This window comes from Danio rerio, chromosome 25 (assembly GCF_052040795.2).
Source record: "Danio rerio strain M-AB ecotype USA chromosome 25, GRCz13ab, whole genome shotgun sequence".
In the NCBI taxonomy this organism is placed as follows: Eukaryota; Metazoa; Chordata; class Actinopteri; order Cypriniformes; family Danionidae; genus Danio; species Danio rerio.
Genome location: NC_141045.1, coordinates 22,173,541 through 22,197,492, shown reverse-complemented (window position 1 = coordinate 22,197,492; position 23,952 = coordinate 22,173,541). Strand labels below are relative to the sequence as shown.

Here is a 23,952-nt window from a genome sequence, read left to right as displayed (position 1 = left end):
TTCAGTTGCTTATTTTTAATTAGAAAATTGTCTGTCTTTGTTAAGCTTACTTCTGCTGCCTTCTTCCCATATCTATAAACTTTGATATTTGGACTAATACAGTTTCTGTGTGGGGATAGTTCACCCAGAAATGAAGAATCCATCATCATTTACTCGTCAAGTTGTTGCAAACATAGTTTCTTTCTTTTTTGAGTCTAAAGGAAAGTGTTAGGCCCTGTTTACACTAATATGTTTTTGTTTTAAAATGCATTAGTTTTGCTACGGTTATGCCTTCCGTCCACACTATGCGTTTTCGAGCACCAAAAACAGAGGTTTTTGAAAGTGCTAAAGAAGCCGTTTTCTTCATAAAGCGCTGCTGCTCCAGGCCTGGTCATGTTCTGCCAAGCTCCTCCATCCGGGTGATGTAATGTAATTTGCAACAAACGCAGAAAGGTGATGTGACAATCCCCACATGTATCGAAATTAGACAGCAAAATAAGAAAATTTTGTCATTTATTCTTTCATTTTTTGAGTTCTGTTGCATGTTTTTTAAAGCCCATCTTTATACAGAAATGGTGGCTAAACCAATCTATGTAAAAATAAAAAGACAACAAGATGAGGCTGAAGTCTTCACTGTGTCACGTTAAAAGAACTTAACTTAGTGTCACACATCAATATCAGTCCCAAAGCAGTCGACCAATCAAAAGATCTCAAATGCGGGCCAGGCATTGCAAAATTCTGTTTACAATAGCAAGTTGGCATAACAACAAAAATATGTATTGAGTGAATGCCCCTAAGGCTTTTTTGTGCTTAGCCTTTCTTTTTTTTTTTGCCCAGTTTTAGCTTTAATATTCTGACAGGTGTGATAAAGTATGTGTATTCTTTTTGTCCTCAGGTACGACGAGGCAGCCCAAAGAGGGAGAGGTCCCAGGTGTGGACTACAACTTTGTGAGCGTTGAGCGGTTTATGGAATTAGAGAAAAGTGGGGCCTTGTTAGAAAGTGGAACGTACGAAGGTAAGCTGAATTCCACCACTAAACCTCCATAAATCTTTACCTCTAGAAATAAAGCTTATGTCTCACCTGTTACGCCGTAGCAGCCTGGAATATAAATTTTTCCTTACATTTTCTCGATGGTCCCGCAAGAAGGAGCGTGTGTGGCTTTGACATTGAGCAAAGGTATTCAGAACTAGTGCAGTTTGGTCTCCTGAGAGCCGACATTGAGGTGTGTGGACTACTTTCACATGCAGGTTTATGAGAGGAAGATCCTAACTGAATCTGGGAGGCATTGCATCATAACAGGGTAATTGCACTGGATTTACCTTAAAAATGGCAGATAAAGGCACATTTGAGATAGTCGACTTTTCCTATAATGATTATATGTCCATTAGAAATTTGTGACATTTATTGTTGTAATTTTAAATCCATTAATTGAAGATGGCGACAGTCATATGTATCTGTGAATAGCTGCGGGAGATAAATATCAAATATCTGGGTTTCAGACATCTGCCGGTCTGTTTTTTACCAGCGTCTCGTCAGTTGTGGGGGAATGAGTCGAGTCCACCCTGCATTACTATAACTGTGCCCCTGTCGGGAGACTCGGTGAAGGCGGCGATAGTTTCAGATGCATCGAGTGATATACCCCCAAATCTGCGCGGGGATGCTGTACCTAGCTTGCCTTTCCTGAAAACCAGGATGTCTATTTTTCCATATATGGTCTAAGGATTTCCGGAGCCTATTCTCCTGTCCAGTTTACATTCTGCATGAACGGGTAGTCATTTCAGCTCATGCTGTCGTCTTTCACTGGTGGGTTAATGACATTCATGTTAAAGCATTTTGTTCAAAAGACACGACTGTAACTAGTCGACGCCAGTTTTTAAGGCTTTTATTGATTGTGCTTTTATTAATTGAAAATATTGAACTGAATCCTGGTCCTGACAAAACTGTTTTTATGTCTACTTTTTTATTTTATCTGTGTTTTTATTCCTATGTCTTAAATAGTATGCTGAGCCTGGGTCCAGACACAAGTGTGATAAATGTATACATGTCACAATCTTTAGGCATTCAGCATCTTCATTACAGTTTTCTGAGGCTCTTCCTGCTCCTGACATTTCAGGTTTAAATTATAAACATGTCAAAGTTCATAAAAAATCTAAAAAAAATCTTGCCACATTAAGTCAGCTTGGTAAATTTAGCGGTTTCAAAATTTGTCATTTAAATATGAGGAGCTTTGTTCCCAAACTGGATGAATTCAAAATCATAATTGCTGAAACTCAACTGACAAACCACAACTGACTCAGAATCATTACAATTAGTTGTCAATCTATACAACCAGCTTTCAGTTACTATTATTGTCACATACAAGCCCCCAAATACCAGCGCGGCTGCATACTTAATGCAGCTTGCTGACATGATAAAATGTGTTAAAAATATTAAGAGCTTGTAATTCTTGGTGACATTAAAATGAACTTGATTGACAACTCATCCAAATCTTTGAAAGCCATAGCTATAAAATTGGGTTTACATCAATTAAGACTCCAACTAGATTTGGTAAAACTCGTAATTCTGTTTTGGATATTATATTTACAAACCAGCCAACTAAGTATGGTATATCTGGAGTAATTCACACCTCTGTTTCCGACCATTCCCTCATATGTCATAAGGAAAACTTTTAAACACCCAAGAACTCGTAAAAACAATTATACATCAAAAATACCAAACTCAAAATTACCTCAGTTTAATGCTTAATTTGAAGATATTAGCTGCAACCCAAATCACATACTTATGCACTATTCAACGCCATTTTGTAGTATAAATAGTGTAAGTAGTGTGTTCACACTAAAAACTCTGAAAATAATAAGTGCACTTTAATTACCCGGATGATGCACTCATTCAGCCGCTAAAATGAAGTGTGTAATGATGGACACTTCACGCACTCAACGAACGCAGTTTTGCCTACGTAGCGGAAGGGGTGGAGCTATCCGACGCACATGTTGGATAACTTTATTTATTTTTTATGGTAAAAGCAAAATTCTACGAGAGTGATTATAGCGCCTCCTGATGGTGAATGCGGTTATACTCACGGCAGGTGTTATTTGATAATTCGGTTGTTTATTTCACTGATTTGGCAACCGTCAAACCTCATTAGGGAAACCGTTTGAATTTCCGCTTAGTTAAAAAACATAAGTGTGCCATTTGGGACGACACTACATACATGTACTATACTGTTGAGTGTGTAAGTGCATAAGTACATAGTGCATGAGTGCATAGTGTATAGTGTGTCATTTGGGACGCAGATATTGATTGGAGTAATGAGATGGTATTGTCAAATCATGACTGCATCTTATCAAATTTTTATAGCAGAGTGGAGGAAATATGGCAAAAGTATACAACTACTTGCAAAATGTATGTCAGACACAACAAAGTACCTTGGGTAAATTCTGAAATTTTTTAACTTTAAAAAAAAGCATACTCTCTGAAGTCATACAGATTTTCTAAAACACGTGAAAATAGGCTTATTTTTAGTCAATACAGAAATAAATGTTACTCTGAATTGCGTAAAGCTAAACAACTCTACTTTCAAAATCAAATTAACCAAGCTGTTACCAATCTAAGAGTACTATGGCAAACTATTAAATCTATAACTGGTGAATATATCTTATAAAATAACAATAACTTACGAATTGCTATAAATGGTACTCTTCTCACTGATCAAGAAAAAAAGACTATCTCATTCAAAGAGTATTTCATTTTATCTGTACAAGAGCTGTCTTCTACATTTTTAGCTTCTCCAATGCTCCCAGTACCACCAAATACACTTCAACAGTTTTTTTTTTTGTGAGATCTCACAAAGTGAGTTATTCGATGTCCTAAACTCTTTTAGTATTTCTCATGCCTGCGATGCAAACAGTTTAAACATGCATTTTATGGAAACTCATGCTAGTACTCTTATACCACTTTTTCATCATTCAGTTAATTTTTGAAAAACTGCTCAGATATTTCAATATTCAAATCTGAGAAGCCAACTAGTGTCTCTAATTATTGGCCAATCTCAATTCTCCCTAAATTTTCAAAGTTACTTGAAAAAGCATTGTGTAATCAGTTAATTGAGTATCTTGAATACAATAAGTTGCTTAGTGACGATTGCGGTCAACCATGTCAGCATTGCTTTTATTTACTGAACATATACGTATGGCACTAAATAAAGGTCATGTCACTGGAGCTGTATATATATATATATATATATTTTAGAAACGTCTTTGATACAGTTGGTCATAATATTCTTTTAAACAATTTGATCTCTTTTACTCTCTCTTCTTTTGCAATAGACATGTTTTCATCATATTTATCCAATAGATCTCAGGCTGTTAAAATTAGTACGACAACATCCCAGGCATTAGGTTGTTCTATGGGGGTTCCACAGGGAAGTATTTTGGGACCTTTACTTTTCCCGATGTATATCAATGAGCTCCCTCAGGTAATTAAACATTCGGATTCTTTATTGTACGCAGATGACACTGTACTTTTTGTGTCTAGATAAAGTACAGACACAATTAACAATAAATTAAATACAAATCTTCAGTATTTACAAGAGTGGCTGCAAGACAATCATTTGACTATTAACTTTAAGAAAACAGAGTTTATGTACTTTTGTTTACCTAGGAGAAAATTATCCATATCCTATCCTATCACTTTCTCAAATCAAAAACTTTCCATTGAATCCACATATCATAATCAGTCTGGACTCTCACCTTACACTTATTGTAACCATGTTCAAAATGTTTATAAAAAAGCTGAAACAAAAGCTATTTGTTTATGGGAAAATTAGGACAAATTTGTCTTTTTCTGTTTCAGAAAATTATCTTCATGCCATAATCTTGTCTACCTTATCTTACTGTTTGCCTGTTTGGTCTCTCACTACAATTGTTATCTTGGAGCCAATAGCTAGACTGTACAATAGGGCCTATAAGATCCACAACAGACTTTCTGGATGAACACATCACTGTTTTGCTCTATCACTCTCTAATGCTTTAACATTTCAAAACTACATTATGAACACAGGGATTAAACTGTACTATAAAATTGTAAATAGCGCTACCTCAGCAGCCCTTTGTGCTTTGGTACCAAAACTCAAAACAAGGACTGATCGTTCCACCCGATCTGTAACAAATGGATGTTTGCCATTACCGGCTTTTAAAAACTGTTATGGACAGAGATCTTTCTTTTATGTATTCACAAAAGCCTGGACTGAGATCCCACAACAACTAAAAACAATACCAACATTGAGACTTTTAAAAAAAATCCCATACTCGTCATCTGATGGTCAGCTATCGCTGTAGCCACTGCGATAGTAGCCTGCTTTTCTCTTATTTTATATGTTTGGTGATTGTTTGTACTGTGTTGATGGATGAGATGTCTGTCTGTTTTTATGTTCTGCAGAGCAGAAACCTGCTGAAAAAAACAGCATTCATGCTGAGTCAGGCCTGATTATCTTTTAATCTTTTCCTGTTTAAAAATTATAAATAAATAAATATTACAGTTTAGAAATATCACACTGCAAAAGGGCTGTTTTTCCAAACATCAGCATGTCACCTCTATTGCAGATTTTGTTTTCGTTAATATTGAGTTTGAATTTTAGACACTATAGTCTGTTTTTTTTTTTTTTTTATATTGCTTCAACAAAGGTAATAGTTCCGACGATAGTGCGACACAGCTGTTTCATCTATCAATGATTTTATTTTTGAACTAATTATTAAACTTAATATTTCACCGATTCATTCATAAAGTCTGTTTTGCACAAATGATTCAATGAATCACTCAAATTTGCCATCACGTACTTGGTTTGGTGTCATATTTATTTATCATTGACAGTCCAAAACCAGCCAAGCTGGCAGTAGAATAAATTCACCAAAATAGTCAGATGTCATATTTTTCTAAATAAATTATTTTTTAAATCTCAATGTGAAACAAGCAATGTCCAAAAATCTTTATAATCTTTTTTAAATTAATTTTCATTATTAGTGAATTTTTATAGGTAAGATGTTTACACTAATAAATAAAAATACTATTATAAGCTTTTATCAGTCTTAAGACTGACTAATATTAACTATTATACCAAAAATGTGCTGCTAAATGTGGACAAAATGACTTTGGCAGGTAATTTTGTTCAGCAATAATGCGTTTAAAGATTACCTTTAGCATTAGATGAATGCAAATGTAATAAAAAAATGTAAATAACGTGGGAAAAATCCTTGTTAAATTGTTAACGTGATCCTTGCTGAATATTAATATGAGAAAGGTTAAAAGAAAACATAAAATTTAAAACAATGACTTTAAATTACACAACAAAACAATGAGATTTATTTCATGAGCATAAAAGCCAAGCTGACCCTCCATATTTGAACATTAGTGCGAGCAATATCACACAATACACGATGGCTCTATATCGGCACTTGTGGGAGGCGTGCATTGACGCAAAGGCTGAGTGCATTGACTCGCAAGCTGAGTGCTTCAGTGTCCCACCAGTGATGATATACAGCCATATCACACTGCTACGAGTGTGATATTGCGTTTATACAACAGTTCGAGGGAATAATCCTGTGTATAAAAAAAAAAAATCAAAAACAGAGAGTCTAAAAACTCTTTTGTATGAGAAACTACTTTCTTACGCTATTCCTTCACATCTGCAGGTGACGTCAGAATAGCAGAAATCGTTGCTTCTTCACAAACATCGCTTTAGAGCTAGTGTTCGAATGATTCTCTAGCATAATGTCTAAAGAAATTAAAAGAAATGAAAAAACGTCATTTTGCTCACATTTTAAGATTATAAGGCTTAACGAGAAAAAATTAAAATCTAAAGGGATTTCCCAGTATTTCTTTGTTGCAATTGGGAGATCACAATAATTAAACCTGAAAAAGCCACAGCAAAGCAAACACTAGCAGATTACTATGGTATCAATACTAGTGCTGTAACGATACACGATATAAAATCGAAATCGCGACACTCAGATCTACGATCCTGTGTCGCGGTGTGATAAGGGAGAATCACGACACACCCACCCCGTGATACCTTTCCAATAACGTCACGCGTGCCTGTAAAAGTTGAGCTTACAAGCATTAGTGACATTACAAGCACTGCTCCGTTTAAGCCCTCGCAATATTTAGCCGGGAGAGCTCGCACGGAGCTCTTAGTAAGGGGCCGTCTGAATGTGTCAAGAATATCAAAAACAAAACCAACTTAACCCCGCTTGACAACCGACAACGCCAGAAACATTGCCAATGCTGTCAAAACGGCCGGATTTTTAGCGCATATACGATGACTTGCTCACACTGTTAATGTGGCTGCGCAGAGAGGGATGGGCGTTCACCAGATGTCAGGTAACAGCGCAAACCTTTCTGTAACCGTGCTGTGCGCTTTCTGTTTGAACCTTTGAGAGTGCTGACTGACAGGTGCGTGAGGTCAGAAAACACGACAAAGCTTTCAGTTAAAATAAACACAGTTTCTATAGTTATACTTTATTTAGAGATAAAGGTATATGGCTCTGCATATAATCACTCTATCTTGCTGGAGTTTATAGCCGTTTCGCTTTACTTCAGGACGCATTAACACCGCTCGAAGGTCTAATCGTTGTTTTAAGTTATCCAGAGCTGTATGAATATACAAATCTTGAATATCACAATAGTATTAAATATTACAATTACACTTTTGCACAATCGATACCCAGCTGATTCAGTCATTTATAAGAGGACCGCGCCTCTTCTTTTTTCCATGTCAACATAAAGGCAGTGAGGTGCGCCTCGTTTTCGGCCACTTGTTTAACTGCAAGGCATACTTAATTTGCGGGACCATAACGTATAACCCGTGCCTACAGACACATTTGCTAAAGAAGCAAAATGGAAGAAGAATATTGCTGTTTGATACAGACCTGTTGATGCTTAACCAGCGCTTATGTTAACCTGGATCTGCGTAATAAACGCAACAAATAGGCTTTACTTTTTATTTTACAGCTTAAAGCATGTACGCAGATTAATGCAATATCATATTTAAACAAACTGTTTACAAAAAGTCTACATATGCGCGCGTGTTGTTGTCTTTTCATCACGCAGCGCGCACACTTGAACCGCGAGGGAGAGAGAGGAATACATAGGCTATATCAGGACATAATCTTTAAAATAATGATTTCTATTAAAAATGTAAAGGTTTTGTGATTATAATAATAACAGCAGGGCATTAAATAAATGCATATTTTCCGTGGAGCGGGCAATTTGAGGAAGTCTGCGATTTTTATTTGACGGAAGAAAAAAACATATGATTGGAAAAAAAAGCCTATGCCGGTTATTAAAAAGAATCAGTCAGTATTTTCGTTTTGTAATATAAATTAATTATTTAAGTGAAAATAATTTAGGGCAGTCCTATTTATTTTATTCATTTTATTTAGATTATTCTGCTCTTCTGTGCTAAACACTGCAGGTGCGTGAAGATGCTCTGTTGTTCTGTTCCGCTATTAATATATAAAAATAAATCAGTATTTTAAAATGCAATATTTAATGTGTCAGACACAAAATAGACACGTCAATTTGTTTAATATAAAATTAGTAATAGTATTATATAATAATAATATAATAATATAAAATAGTAATCTGACCAGTTAACCGGTAATAACCGATTAATGAGCGGCGGTTGTCGGTTAGCAAAATTAACGAAATGAGCATCCCTAGCAGCTATTTAATTTACTTTTTCTATGTAAGAGAACTTGATTGAAAAAGAATTTTCAACATGCTTGAACCATCTAAACAATGGAGTTTAGTTCTGTTTGGTTTTTCAACAGTATTTTGTTACAAAGAAAACAGAAGTGATATAGCTTTGGCTATTTATTTATTTTATATATGGCTATTTATATTGTTAATAATTAGCATAGTTAATATTGTTCTTTGATGTTTAGTTTATAAAGATTTTTCAAATGTTATTTAATTAAAAATAGTTTTAAAAATCTTTTTTTTTCCCACCCCACACGAAAAAAATAAAATAAAAAATCGTAATACGAATCGAATCGTGGGTCAAAAATCGTGATACGAACCGAATCGTGGGTTTGGTGTATCGTTACAGCCCTAATCAATACAACTACACAACAAAATACAAAAGAAAGAGATCGACTTACAATATCACTCAACTGTTCTGTAATGATTTGTTCAGCTGTAGTTTTAAATGTACGCTAAAAATACTGTTTTTCTCCCTTAAAGACTTATCCTGCAGTAATGTATGTAACTAAATTCTCGCCTAAAAAAGCCTTAAAAGTACATTATGTTGTCCAACAACTGCAATATTTCAAAAACTGTAGTTTTCTGCTTGCCACTCGTGTGGGCAGAGTGATATACAAGGGTGATGAGACTGTCTTATTAGTCAATCAGATTCGAGAACCAGACAGCTGTATGTATTTCCCATTAAATGCTATATCTAGTTAGAGCACATCTGCTTTCTCACTAGCATTAGCTCAAAATATAGTTATAGGATATTTAAATAAAGTCAGAGCAGCTGAATCGCTACAAGATTTCTCATAGAGGTGAAAAGTTGTCTTGTAAGTTGTGATGTTATAATGGAGTGTGAGGGGGAATTTAGCACTGAAGATTGGAGGCAGGATTGGATTAGAACCCCATATCAAGTGCTTTGTACACACCTGACAGGCTGGCCTGGGAGTTGCACGTCACTCATTTTGGGCGGGTGAGTGTGACGTAACGTTTTTTTTTTCTTCATCAAAGTTCAAAGGTTGCCGCATCCAAAAGCGGAGGCTGCTGCAACTCCAGCCACACACAATATTATTACTAGGGATGCACCGATATGGATTTTTTGGCCGATACCGATGACCGATAATTCTTCAGACTTGGAGGCCGATAGCCGATATATATATATATATATATATATATATATATATATATATATATAGGCCGATAATTATAAGTATTTCAAAATGTTATATTTTTATACAGCAAACTTCATAAAAGATTGAACTGCTCTTTTGAACGGAATAGTCTATACTCAAAGCAATAAAGCTATGATTTCAAAATTGCAAGGTGATTATATAGACCTATATTCACCTATAAATCAGCATGCAAAAAATACATTATTTTTTTCTTCATAACATGCAACTTGACTGTTGCATAAAATTAAAAAGGTTAAATAACAAAATGGGGTTTAATCAACAAGCAAGTTAAATATATTATAAATAAAATGAAAATTAAAGAGCTATGGACTAAAACCAGCTCAAATGTTCTTGAAAAAAACGTGTTACAGTAATGTACATGTGTACGAATATTCCATGTCCAAAAAAGCCGTTTTTAGAGGTGTTTTGACCGTTTTGAGCCACCGTACAAATGAAAAGCTAGATACAGAATGCCTTATTTTAGAAAATGTGGCATAAATTAATCCTATTTGGCGTTTTAGATTCTTTTGAACACATGTAGCATCAACGCTTCTGTGTTCGTTCTTGCTGTCAATCGAAAATTAAAAGGAAAAATGATCGATGAAAGTTTTTGATAAATCGCTCTGAGGGTGCAGATTTGCCCTCGGAGTCAGATTTTGATACAAACCCGAGCGTTGAGCTCAGATGACTTTATGACAAACACAGAGCAGAATATAAATACAGAATGTGTGGCCCGTATGCTGGATTCAGTGACCGTGCACCTAGGCACTCCCCTGTTGATCTGTGAAGGCTCAAGGCTGTCAGATCTATGTGTGTGTGTGCGCGCGGTGACAGCTCTCACGCGCGCCCGTTATAATCAATATGAATATTCCGATCAAACTGAATACAATCTGACATCAACAACACATGGCAAGCAACACATTGCTAATACCAAATAATCATATTAGATCACAAACAGGCCGACAAGTTTTTGATTAGCACGTCATGTGTGCTGGTCAGTTTGGTGTGTGTTTGTGTGTGTGTGTGTGAAGCAAAGAGGGAAAGAGAAAAGAAGAGCGTTTTTTTTCGCAATGAGACCGTTTTAGTGATGTTCCCTCTTTGGTGATTGGGCCAAGTTACATGTGTCAAACTAATATTATTCGGCCCTAGAGTAATAAGTGAATCTCCCCTGCTATCTCTAACACAACAAAGAGACAGAACAGGAAAGGTTTACAGATGTAATATTTTTTCCTGAGGCTATTTGCAGCAAAATACACAATGACACTCAATCAAACATATCTACAATGATAAGGATAATGGTTACTTTCTGAGTTATTATCGCACAGCAATGCCACATGAAGAAAGGATGGACTTTGAAGGAATAAACAGTGTGAGGAGAGATCCATTGTAGTGCACTGAACAAGTCTGAACATGTCCCGCATACGCGTGCGTGGCAGGCAAGTCTGTACAACTACGTAATTTATCGGCTTAAAGATATAGGCCTAATTTAGACATCGTAACGATTACGATAATCCTAAAAATAGCATTTATCGGCCGATAACGATATGGCCGCCGATATATCGTGCATCCCTAATTATTACGTTATTAATTATTATTACGTCTCACAATATACGATAGAATAGTATTTTAAATATACTTAAAGCCATAATCATCGCAAACACTAATCAAATTAAGAAATGTGGAGTTTCCTATTTTAGTTGCATTATGGGAGTGCAGTACAGACATGTAAACATCGTAATCAAATTATTACCATTGTGTAGGACTTTTAGCTGCATTTTGCGACAAGATAAGCCATAGTCATCAATATAATCATCGCTGAACACGTTTATGCTGTCTGGGAAAAATAACTGAAGATGCTGCTGAATGAAAGTAAAACTATTAAAAAATAAAAACCAAAAATGAGATTATTATATTTTCATCTTTTTTAAAGTTAAATTTGTGGAAAAAATTTGATTGTCACGTGAAATTGTACAGGGAAGAATGTTTGCATGTCCTTTATGGCACAATTCATTAAAATAAATGGAAAATAACATTCATTACAAGTTGATTTAAAAAAGCACCACACTCCTAGCTGTATGTATATTCATTTTTTTTGTTGTAGCTGTTTCATGTAGTTTTACTTGAGGTCATCGCAGGCCATTTCAAGTCCACTCTTTAGTCTATAATTCTGGGTCACAGGCTGTAAATTTAATGAGTCTATGAACTTCACCTCTGCTGTTTCTGTCCCCACAGACCCGTAAAAGAATTCATAAATCCTGTGCCATACCCACACAGGAGCTCAGTTTTTTAATCATTAAACAGATTTCCCTGGATACACATGATTTCTTTTAAATCTTGAATGAAACGATTGAGTCGCTGGTGAATAAGGGTGCCGTAATAGCAAATAGAGCACTGGAAAAAAAAAAAACTCTGGCAAAGTTATTGAAAACATGATTACAGAGTTATTTGAAACATCAGACTTCACTTTATTTGCATGCCAAGTAGTTATGGAAACAATTTTTCATAGCTTTGACCCACATCCAGTTCTGTTTTGACCTGGAAAAGATGCATTAATTAAAAAAATAAAAATAAATTCCATGGTTTTAGGTGAGAGCAACACTAAAATCCTTAAAATGCACATTTTATATAAATTTTTTCTACTACTTTTTAAAGATATAAGTGTTTAAAAAACAATAACATTGTAATAATCGATAATAACAATTTTAATGTCTTGTTTTTACATTAGCACTCTGCGGCAACATGTGTACGTGTCTTGAGGCATTTTCTGTTAATAATGCCGAAAAGATCAGTGTATCTTTTGGTCATTGGATTTTCATTTTAGAATCGGATATTGAAAAACTAGGCGTTTTTATTTTTCATGGTGAAAAGTGGAAAAGCAAAATTCAAAAATGATTTGATTTTCATTTTTTTACGTCGAATAACAAAAAAAAAAAAAAAAAAATAGCCAGAAAACAAATGCGTATAAGGGCTTGTTTTTATATTCTGACACCAGATAGGTTGACTTATTCACAATGACGCATAGCTACCACACACAGGCTAGCCTACTATAGGCTAATTTTTTTTCCCCACTTATATATATATATATATATATATATATATATATATATATATATATATATATATATATATATATATATATAAATAATTTCAATTCAGGTGGCGCAGTAGGTAGTGCTGTTACCTCACAGCAAGAAGGGCGCTGGTTCAAGCCTCGGCTGGGTCAGTTGGCGTTTCTGTGTCGAGTTTGCATGTTCTCCCTATGTTCGGGTGGGTTTCCTCCGGGTGCTTCGGTTTCCCCCACAGTCCAAAGACATGTGGTACAGGTTAATTGGGCATGGAACCTCTGTGATCTGATGCTGCTTTATTCAGAATGTGATGCATGTTATTTATTTTATTTATAAGTTATTTTACTGTAGTTGAATCAGTAAAAGTTTGGAAAGAGTTACTTTGCCCAAATAATTACAGCCTTAGGTATGTATAAAAGGTCTTAAAATATTATTTTGATTTAAAGTAATTGTTTTTTACGTTTAAAATATGATTTATTCTTAAAGCTTTTTTCATTACGCTACTTCAGTTTCTCATTCAGAAATTGTTATTAAATGCTGGATTAATGCTCAAGAAAGTTTGTATTACAACAGTTTTGCAAACACATTTTATACCATTTTAAATTGTGCATGCTATATAAGTGCACATACATTGTATACCTATAGTGTTTACATGGTCATAATACAGCAAGTAATACAACAAGCATTTAGTTTGGGCTAGCTTTTGCAGTTGAACATTCCTTTACAATACTCTTGATAGGTGAACATTAGTCCGTGGGGGAGTGTCTTTTTTTCTCTCCAGGTGTGAATTATTCATGATCATTGTCACTCCCATTGGGCTGTACAATTCATCAAAATTCAGTTTCAGTTTTGATTTGGGCTTCTAATGATTATGAAAAACATTATTCGAGATAAAACGATTATTGCGTCAAATACCGCCCCCTTTCCAGTTTTTCCTCTGCAAAGCTCGGTTTCACATGAACATTACTAAAAGCATGTACTGGAATGTAACTTTTGCAGCATGGGATGCGCATCATTCATTGATGTACATTCGAATCATTCATGTTTTAAAAAAATGCGGAAGAGATTGCATGCTGTTGTGTGTATGTGCTCAGCCTCAAAGACGAACAGAGCACACATATCTAAAGTTATCGTAATGTGAGCGCAATGCAAATTTGTGGCAAAACACTGTGTTTAGTGATTAGTCATATTAACCCTCATTTATGTAATAAACAAACAAGTTGAGAATCAAAAGACGTGTAAGTGAAACCATAAATCAGGGGTGCGTTTCTCAAACAACGACTTAACTCGCGGCCAAACTATCATAGTACGATGCATCATTTGGGAAAAGAACTATGTAGTGACAAGTGTTTCCCAAAACCCAAAAACATAATTTCTTTGTGCAAATTATATGCACACGCATTTAAAATAAAGTCCAATATTAGATTTGGTAAAAACATGCACTCGCTTTCCATATAATTAAAATAAATGTAAATGGCACATAAGGCCTACAGTATGTTTGCTGTACTAATGTTATTTAGAAGTTGAATATTACATATTCTATTGTAAAACCTAAAATCCCTTACAAAAGCTAACACATATTCTAATATCAAATATAAACCATATGAATAAATAATGAGGCTATTTACTATAAAAATGAAATGTAATATGTATTACTTATTAGAAATTAAAAAATCATACTTTAATAATAATATTAATGATGATGATAATGATAATATTTATAAAAATTATTATTATTATATTTATTATAATTATTAAATTATTATTGTAATTATTATAAGTAGGATATTGTTTATTTATTTTTTTATTTTTGAAAAGTCTACATTTTTAATTTGACACTTGTAAACCACTGTAAAAAAGTTCTAACCAGCAGGCCCATATCATATACAGTACAGATACTTAATAAATAGTAAAATTAAATATAGATTCCGCTTTTAAATAATAGGTCACCTATAGCTTTCGCCATAAGACTGTGTTCAAAATGACATCAATGTTTTCAAAGTGCACTGTGAAGGGAACACAATTGTAAACTTGAAGATTGCTACAACTGAACTGTAAAAATAGTTTGAAAGCAAATTACACCTATGAGAGATGCTTTTTAAATTTTTTTAATAATTTCAACTTTTAGGGCCCTATCATACACCCGGCGCAGTGTGGTGCAAGGCGTGACGCAGTAGTCTTTTGGTAGTTTACGCTTGGCGCAAGAGTCGTTTTGAGGTGTTTAAATAGCAAATGCATTAGCGCTCATTTTTGCGCCCATAGGCGTTCTGGTCTAAAAAGTAAGGCGTTCTGAGGCGGACCGCTGGCGCGTTGCTATTTTGAGAAACTATAATAGATTTTTCATTAGACCAAAACTAACCCGGTCTAAACTCCGGCGCAGAGTTGCACCTCGCTTACGCACTGCTTAATACGCACAAGAGAGCAATAGGCAAATATCTTTACATATGAAAAAATGTAAATATTAAGGATATATATAGTATATAATAAGAATAGATATAGGATATAAATATAAAGGATTAAAATATTACAAAACATATTATTTTCTAGCCTACATAAATATAAAAAACCACTGCTTTTATGTCTTCTTCATCTCGGGAGGCTTTTCAGTTCATTCATAACAATTTGCTTTTGTATAATGTTATTATTATTAGCAGTTTTATTTATTATATCCATATTTTTATTTGTTTTATTAAAAACAAGCTTAGATTTGCCCACCTGTCAGGTTTTAGACCATATGGGGCGCAGCATGTGTTTTAGGATATAACTCAGGTTTTTGAGCACATTTTGTTATTATTATTCATTTATTCGTTTGCTGGAAATTAGAACTGAATTTAGAAATAGCTTTAAAACGAATATTTGAGCTTAACAAACAAGAGTATTTATTTATAAACTAATTGATGTCTGTGCAGTAAAGGTTTCCCTATCCAAGAGCAAAAGTGAAAGTGATCCATTATCTCTCATTCTCACGCAGCAGATGCTCTGTTTAACAGTTTTCTGTTAAAAAAAACTGTCAACTGTTAACTGTTTGCTTGTGAAATGCTCATTTTTTCCACTTAGACTTACTTTGCGTCCTGTAAATAGTGAATGCGCTCTTGGCGCGACGCAGCTGACTCTTAAAGGGAATGGGAGATTAGACTAATTGGTTTATTCTTAAAACACACCTATAACTCATTAAGAAAATAAACTCAACCCTTTTAGACCATGCGCCGAAGCGAAAGGCAGATTTCCCGTCCTTAAATTAGCAAAAACGCATTCTGACACGCCCTGAAAGCATTTGCGCCCTGCGTTTTGCGTTTTGCGCATGAACCGTCAAAATAGAGCCCTTAATGTTATAATGTTGTAAATGAATAGGGCATAGGCTGGATAAGTGGGAATAGAACACAATCAGGAACTATGTTTCTAACTACAGCTCCAGACCTGTAGTTGCGAGTGCTCAAGTTTGCGACGCAGTTTGCAAATGTTCGTTGGAGCGACGGATTTGGGAAACGGCAAATTAACAAATTATGTTTGTAACAACAAGACTTGCGACCTTAGTTGGCTAACAATGGTTTTGGAAAACGCACCCCAGAAGGACACTGCTCTTAAAGTGCCAGTGCAGAATATTCCTGCTAGCGACTGTTTTTCTCACTATTAATCAAACAACAAAAGGACAAAAACACTCACTGCTCTTGACTGAAGGACTTTTGTAGCTATAATTTAAGTTTTGTTGTTACAGTGAAGAATGATGCTTAAAGCACAGTTTGTTTCATATTTTTATTCTATTGTATTTATTTCTCTTTCCTTACTTACATGGAGAAAAATAACTGTATATACAGTTAGAATTATTTGCGGCCCTTTATATTTTCCCCCCAATTTCTGTTAAACGAAAAGATGATTTTTTTCAACCCATTTCTAAAGATAATAGATTTAATAGTTCATTTCTAATAACTGATTTCTTTTATCTTTGCTATGATGACAGTACATCATGTTTTACTACATATTTTTCAAGATACAGTACAAACGTTCACCTTAAAGTGCAATTTAAAGACTTAATTAGGGTAATTGGGCAAGTATAACAGTAGTTTTTTTCTGCAGACAATCGAAAAAAATTACTTAATGGGGGTGATAATTTTGATCTTAAAATAGGTTTAAAACATTTTTCTTAAACTTTAGACTTTTTCCAGAAGAAAAAACATTATAAGAAATGCTGCGAAAAATTCCTTGCTCTGTTGAACATCATTTGGCAAATATATTTGTACAGGAGGGTGAATAATTTTGACTTCAACTGTATCGTTTTAAATAATCGTGATTATAATAATGACCAAAATAATCGTGATTATGATTTTTTCTATAATCGAGCAGCCCTACACACTCATGCATACAGCATACTGACCCAAAACAGACTTAACAAAATGTAAATCATTGTAATGTTTTCTTTGATTGAGAGAACAGATTAAGTTTGACATATTTGTAAAGTAAATATTCTAGCCTACAAGACTAGTTACTCAAAGTTCTGTTCAGGCCCATTCAAAGTGTTTTTTTAACCTTATTTTAGCTAAATTTTTTTCTCCAAAACCTATTAACCACGCATATTTTTTTTCTCTAAAAAACGCAAGCATGTATATAAATACTACTCGCATATTATTGTAGCACAGTTTGTGCTGAATAAAAAAATACATGTTGCCAATACTATGTAATACGCAGCTGAAATAAGCACAAATGTCAGGTTCTGTCAAAACATCTTAGGGGCCCCAAAATCACCTCATACCCCAGAGAGTTAATAAATGAGAATAGGAAGTTATGATTGTTTTATAAAATAACTGTTCGAGTCCAAACTAGTATACATACAATGTATATTTATTTATTTATTTATTTTTGTTGTCTTTATTTATCTTTATTTGTCACGTATTTCTTTCATAATAATATTTTTATATAAACATTTAAAAGTGACAGTTCTTTTTTGGTCATTTGGACCCAGGTATGGGTGGAATACCTTAATGTTTGATATCACTTTTTTTTTGATGGTCCCTTTGTTGAATTGAAGTTATATTGCATTTACAAGCCAACTAATTCTCATTAGATTAAAAGTAGGCTGTTAGGTTGGGGTTAGGATTAGTGTAAACTCACATGCACTTGCAAAGTTTCTTATAGTCAGTTAAATGTCTGTTGAAGGAGCAGTGTCAACAGATATTAAGCAGACAGTCTACTCATATTCAAATGGACCATCAAAATAAAGTGTTACATAACAATCTTTTAAATAATTCTTCTAAAATGTCTATGCCTTAATTACATGGTAATAACATGACAATAGCTTAATTATAACGTGGTAACTGTCAAAACTTTCACATTCACTCATTAATGACAAGAGTTAATGGTAGATGTTAAGTGTTAAATCCACAAATTTGTTTTGTGTTCCTAGATAACTTCTATGGCACGCCAAAGCCTCCTGCCGAACCCACGCCGATGCTGTTTAATGTGACGGACCAACTCTTGCCCGGTGCCCGACCTAGTGCAGAGGGGAAAAGGAAGAGAAATAAGTCCGTCAGTAACATGGAGAAGGACAGCATTGAGCCTCCAGAAGAGGAGGAGGAGGAGAGTCCTATCATCAACGGCAACGGCATCGCCATCACACCAGGTTATGACCAACCACTGGTTAATTATGGGTGTGGGGTTAATTAGAAGTGTGGGCTTAACACTCGTTACAACTTATTTTTAATGTAAGGTGTAACTCCAAGATGTGGTTTTGAATCATACTGAATCAATGAGGCTCTGTTTGAATATATCTACAGTTGAAGTCAGAATTATTAGCCCCCCTTTAATTTTTTTTTATTTTATATATATATATATATATATATATATATATATATATATTTCCCAAATGATGTTTAACAGAGCTAGTAAATTTTCACAGTATGTTTGATAATATTTTTTTCTTTTGGAGAAAGTCTTATTTGTTTTATTTCAGCTAGAATAAAAGCAGTTCTTTAATTTTTAAAAAAATATTTTAAGGTCAAAATTATTAGACCCTTTAAGCCATAAATTTTCAATAGTCTACAGAACAAACCATTGTTATACAATAATTTGCCTAATTACCCTAACCTGCCTAGTTAACCTAATTAATCTAGTTATGTAAATGTCACTTTAAGCTGTATGGAAGTGTCTTGAAAAATATCTAGTCAAATTTAATTTACTGTCATCATGGCAAAGAGAAAATTAATCAGTTATTAGAAAGGAGTTGCTAAAACTATTATGTTTAGAAATGTGTTGAAAAAATCTTCTTTCTGTTAAATAGAAATTGGGGAACAAAATAAGCGGGGGCTAATAATTCAGGGGAGCTAATAATATATTTAAGCACTTATAGTTTCTAATATAGTAATTCCTCTCATACTGCAACTGAAAAATTCAGTTTAATAGAAATTACATCAAATTAAAGAAAATATACAAAAATTTTGTAATCCTATAGTATTTTTATCTGAAATTAAAGCATAAAATATTAAATTAAATCTAAATTTAAACTGATAATCCTTAATAAAAACTGTAATAGCCACACAATGCTCATTTGTACTGTGTATTTAAAAAAAGATCAATATTTATACATTTTTATAATTGTATACTTTCAAGAAAACCCAAATATGAAAATGGCACACAGATGTGTTTATGTTAGCAATATGCTAATTCATTATTGGAACATGCTGACAGCATCAATAACCCTTACAAATAACATTCTTCATATTTGCGAATAAGCCAGCAATGTGCTTATTTGTTTTAGAAGTATGTTGGCGACATGTTAATTTGAGCTTGAAAGATTTTAGGAACGTGCTAACCCAGGGGTGTCAAACTCAATTCCTGGAGGGCCGAAGCCCTGCACAGTTTAGTTCCAACCCTGCTCCAACACACTTACCTGTAGGTTTCAAACAAGCCTGAAGGACTCAATTAGTTTGATCAGGTGTGTTTAATTAGGGTTGGAACTAAACTGTGCAGAGCTGCAGCTCTTTTGGAACTGAGTTTGACACCTGTGTGCTAACCCATGCTTACAAAACACTAGTAGATACTAGAAACATGCTAACAACTACTTATTCAGCAAAATAGCAAAATTTGTCATGTTTTAAACGTGTTAATTTGAGCTAGAAACATCTTAGGTAGCATGCTAATTCATGCTAGCAAAATGTTAGTTCATGCAGGGAACGTGATAGCAGCATGCAATTCATGCTAACAAAAACATGTTAAAAACATGCTAAATTGTGTTTCAAACATATACATTTAATGTTGGTGTTCTACTGACATGTTTATTTATGCTGCAAATATGATAGCTACATGTTATGAAAATGTCTATTTATACAAGAAATGTGTTAATTTTTTTAATGCTAATTCATGTGAACAATCTGTCAATTTGTCCTAGCAACATGCTAACAAATTGATAGCTCATGTTATCAAAGTTGTTTACAACATGATAATTCATGCTAGCAAAAATTATAGTTCATGTTAGGAACATGCTAGCAGCATACAGTTCATGCTAACATAATACATTTACATTTTAGAAACATGCTAAATTATGTTACAACAATGTACATCTAACAGTGTTAGCATCTTACTGAGATGTTTATTAATGCTAAATAATTATTTATTAATGCTAAATTATTGTTTATTAATGCTAATGCATTTTATGCTAGAAAATTGAAAGCTACATGTTAATTTATGTTAACAACATGCTAATTTGTGCTAGTAACTTGTTAGTTCATAAATGGTAGTTCATGTTATCAAAGTTGTTAACAACATGCTAAATAATACTAGTAACCCATTGAGATTTTAATTTATGCTAGAAACATGTTAACGTCATGATTAACATGTTAATGCTAACCCCTGAAAGAAACATGTTAACAACATGCTAATTTGTGTTTAAACTTACTAATAACATGGTAAATCTCGCAAGTTCCATGCTAACAGTATGCTAATTCTTGCTAGAAGCATACCAAAGCATGCTCAGTCATGTTCGAAACATGACAATTCGTGCTAACAATATGCTGACATGTTAGAAACATGTTAGCAGCATGTAAAGTAACGTTAACAACATGCTAACTCATGCAACTTTATCAACCCACATCAAAGTTTTGCATCTAGTTCATTTTGTTTTCCCTCACAGAATCAAGTGAACATGAGGACAAATCCACCGATGCCTCAGGAGATGTTCCCGTCCAGCCGTGCCCACCCGAGACCCCCACCCTCACAGCCACAGACGTTCCTGAGGAGGAAGGAGATGCTCCCAAATCCCCACAGGACTTGCAGGAGAATGATGATATGGGCTCTTTGCCAGACAACTGGGAGATGGCCTACACAGAGAAAGGAGAAGTTTACTTCATAGAGTGAGTGAAGTGCACTTCAAAGCACACTTCATAATGAAAGAGCTGCGAACATATGGAGCACTACCTGTTGCTGTGTCCTCTTTTGCAGATTGTTACGGATGTCTGAATTATTTATGTGTGCCGTATTGCGCTCACTCATTTTAATTCGGTTCAGTTTAAGGCGTTTTGCATTTTTTAAATGACTTTATGGATTGGCATGTAAAAATGTATTTACAATATTAACGTTATTCGTTCTTTTTAGGGGGTTTAATCAAAGTACTTGCCTCTAAAATTAATTTAAATTAATTTAAAATATAAAATCCCTAAATAGAAATATTTGATTAAAATATAACATATTATTGTTTTCATTTGCATAATTTCAATTATCATTCAGGTATTCTCACAGAATAAAGCCTGACAACTTATCAGCAGCCTAACACAAAGCACATGCCTTTCGTATACGATGGAAGGTTTATTAACCGACTAGATGTACATTATCCTGCTTATTACATGCATACTTGCCACAAAATTGATCTGAGCTGTAATAGTTTACCAGTCATTTTATTAAACAAAGCTTAAAAGTAACCTTCAGTACTTATTGTTCAGTTACAAGATGGTGCCAAACAGTCAAAATTAGCTGTGTGACAGATAATCATAAACATTTGTATATGAATATACTCACTAATGGTCAAGATGATTCGTATTACCTTGTTGAGCATCTGTTATTAGTTTCAGCGATTTGTTATCTGGGAATACCTTGGGATGTTTCTATTGACCCATCAGAATCAAGTAATCCAGAGCACTGTATAATAAAAAAAGTGAACAAACAAATACAATAACAATGACAGACAGCAAAACATACATTTATTAGAAGATATAGAAGAACAATTGCAAAAATGTATAATTAAAATCAGAATTTTTACAGATTTTAATACAGGCTTCCATTAAACTATTTGTGTCGAAAAAGAACTATGAATGACAGAAATTGTTTTTAATGTTCTTTAATGCTATTTTTGCTGAATTTTAAATTCACAATACAATTAGAACAGCCGTTTAAACATTTTTGTGTAAATAAATATTAAATTAGTTTAATTTTAACACTAGTATTACAGCGGAGGTCTTTTCCAATGTTTTTCATTTTTTATTGAATATCATTTTTAAAAAGCACATACAGTATATTTGGAAAGTATTCATAGAGCTTCATTTTTTCCAATTTTTTTTATTTTTTTTTTTACGTTACAGCCTTATTCCAAAATGGATTAAATTAATTTATTTCCTCAAAATTCTACACGCAATACTGCTTAATGACAATGTAAAAAAAATTTGATGCAAACTTTTTAAAAATAAAAAACATGTACATAAGTATTTCACATTTCATAATAGGGACTGCACAGAATTTTGAATTGTTGGCAGAAAACATAATCTTCAATTTTCAGTCGACAGAGAAAAACTGCCTGAAATTTAATAGAAAAAAAGCTCTCCATAGTCATCCATAGTCCCTCCCTAGTCACTGCACTATCTGAAGCAGCATTTACACAGAATTAGTAAAGTGCTGCACTGCGCTAATGAACCCATTCATTTCAATGGCTTGTGCCACACAAGGGAGGTTTGTTTCTGTGCTGACCAAAGAGCAATAGAACCGCAAAGTTTGCTCAAATAACACATTGACAGGACATTTATTTACAGTACACTTGTTCCTGCTGCTTGCCATAATGCTGCTGTGCTGTCATGGCAACAGTAAAATAATAATAACATTTCCTTGCATTTATATAGCGATTTTCAGGAAACTCAAAGCGCTTTACACAGTTTTAGGGGAATCTCCTCATCTGCCATCAGTGTGCAGCATCCAACTGGATGACGACGACGGCAGCCAAATTGCGCCAGACAACACATCAGCTGATTGGTGGAGAGGAGACAGAGTGATAGAGCAAATTATGTTATGGGGATGATTAGGAGGCCTTAATGGACAGAGGCCAGTGGGAAAATCAGGCCAGGATGCCGGGGTTAAACCCCTACTCTTTTTCGGAGGACATCCTAGGATTTTTAATGATCATAGAGAGTCTGGACCTCACTCTACGGGGGAATTAGGACCCACACAGACTGCAGGTTGAGTGCCCCCTGCTGGTCTCACTAACACCACTTCCAGCAGCAACCTAGCTTTCCTATGTGGTCTTCCATCCAGGTACTGACTGCTTAGCTTCAGTAAGCGACCCTGTGAGAGTTTCAGAGAGCTAGCTGCTTAAATGACACCTCTTGACTCGTTCACTATGAATAAAATGTGATTATTTTATTGCCTTGTGTTTATTAAAATCAGTATAAGCTAAGTTAAGTTCAATTTTAAAAGTCTTAAAAATTGCTTGATATTATGTAGTTGAATAATAAATAACTATTACAATGCATTTTGAGTTTCAACACAGAATTTTCCTTTCGGTGCATTCTTATGTCATAAAAAAACATTCACTCTGCAAAACTACATGCTACCACTTTGATTAGGAATGAACTAACACTGGATTTTGCTGAGCCTCATATGAACAAATCGCCATAAAACCGAATCTGCCAGAGCAACAGAAGGAAAAACAATCTCAAGACTCAGAGAATGATGTTTCCTTCCCTCGCATCAGTCCTTAATGAGAAACAAGGGACTTATTAAGAATATCGATTGTCATTGCGGTGAC

At 34.3% G+C, this 23,952-nt stretch overlaps 1 protein-coding gene across 25 annotated transcripts in view; it reads left to right on the top strand.

Annotated features, from left to right (window-relative positions):
* The window catches only part of magi2b (membrane associated guanylate kinase, WW and PDZ domain containing 2b), a 251,798-nt gene that overhangs the window by 113,448 nt on the left and 114,398 nt on the right, over nt 1–23,952 (top strand). For all 25 annotated transcript variants that reach the window (XR_015526470.1, XR_015526469.1, XR_015526471.1 and 22 more), the window contains exons 3-5: nt 875–994; nt 18,358–18,573; nt 21,079–21,298. Coding sequence is in view for 19 of the 25 variants with exons in the window: in XM_087312249.1 (XP_087168375.1) it covers nt 875–994; nt 18,358–18,573; nt 21,079–21,298 (556 nt within the window). In the remaining 6 variants the exon portion in view is untranslated. The remainder of the gene's footprint in view (nt 1–874; nt 995–18,357; nt 18,574–21,078; nt 21,299–23,952) is intronic.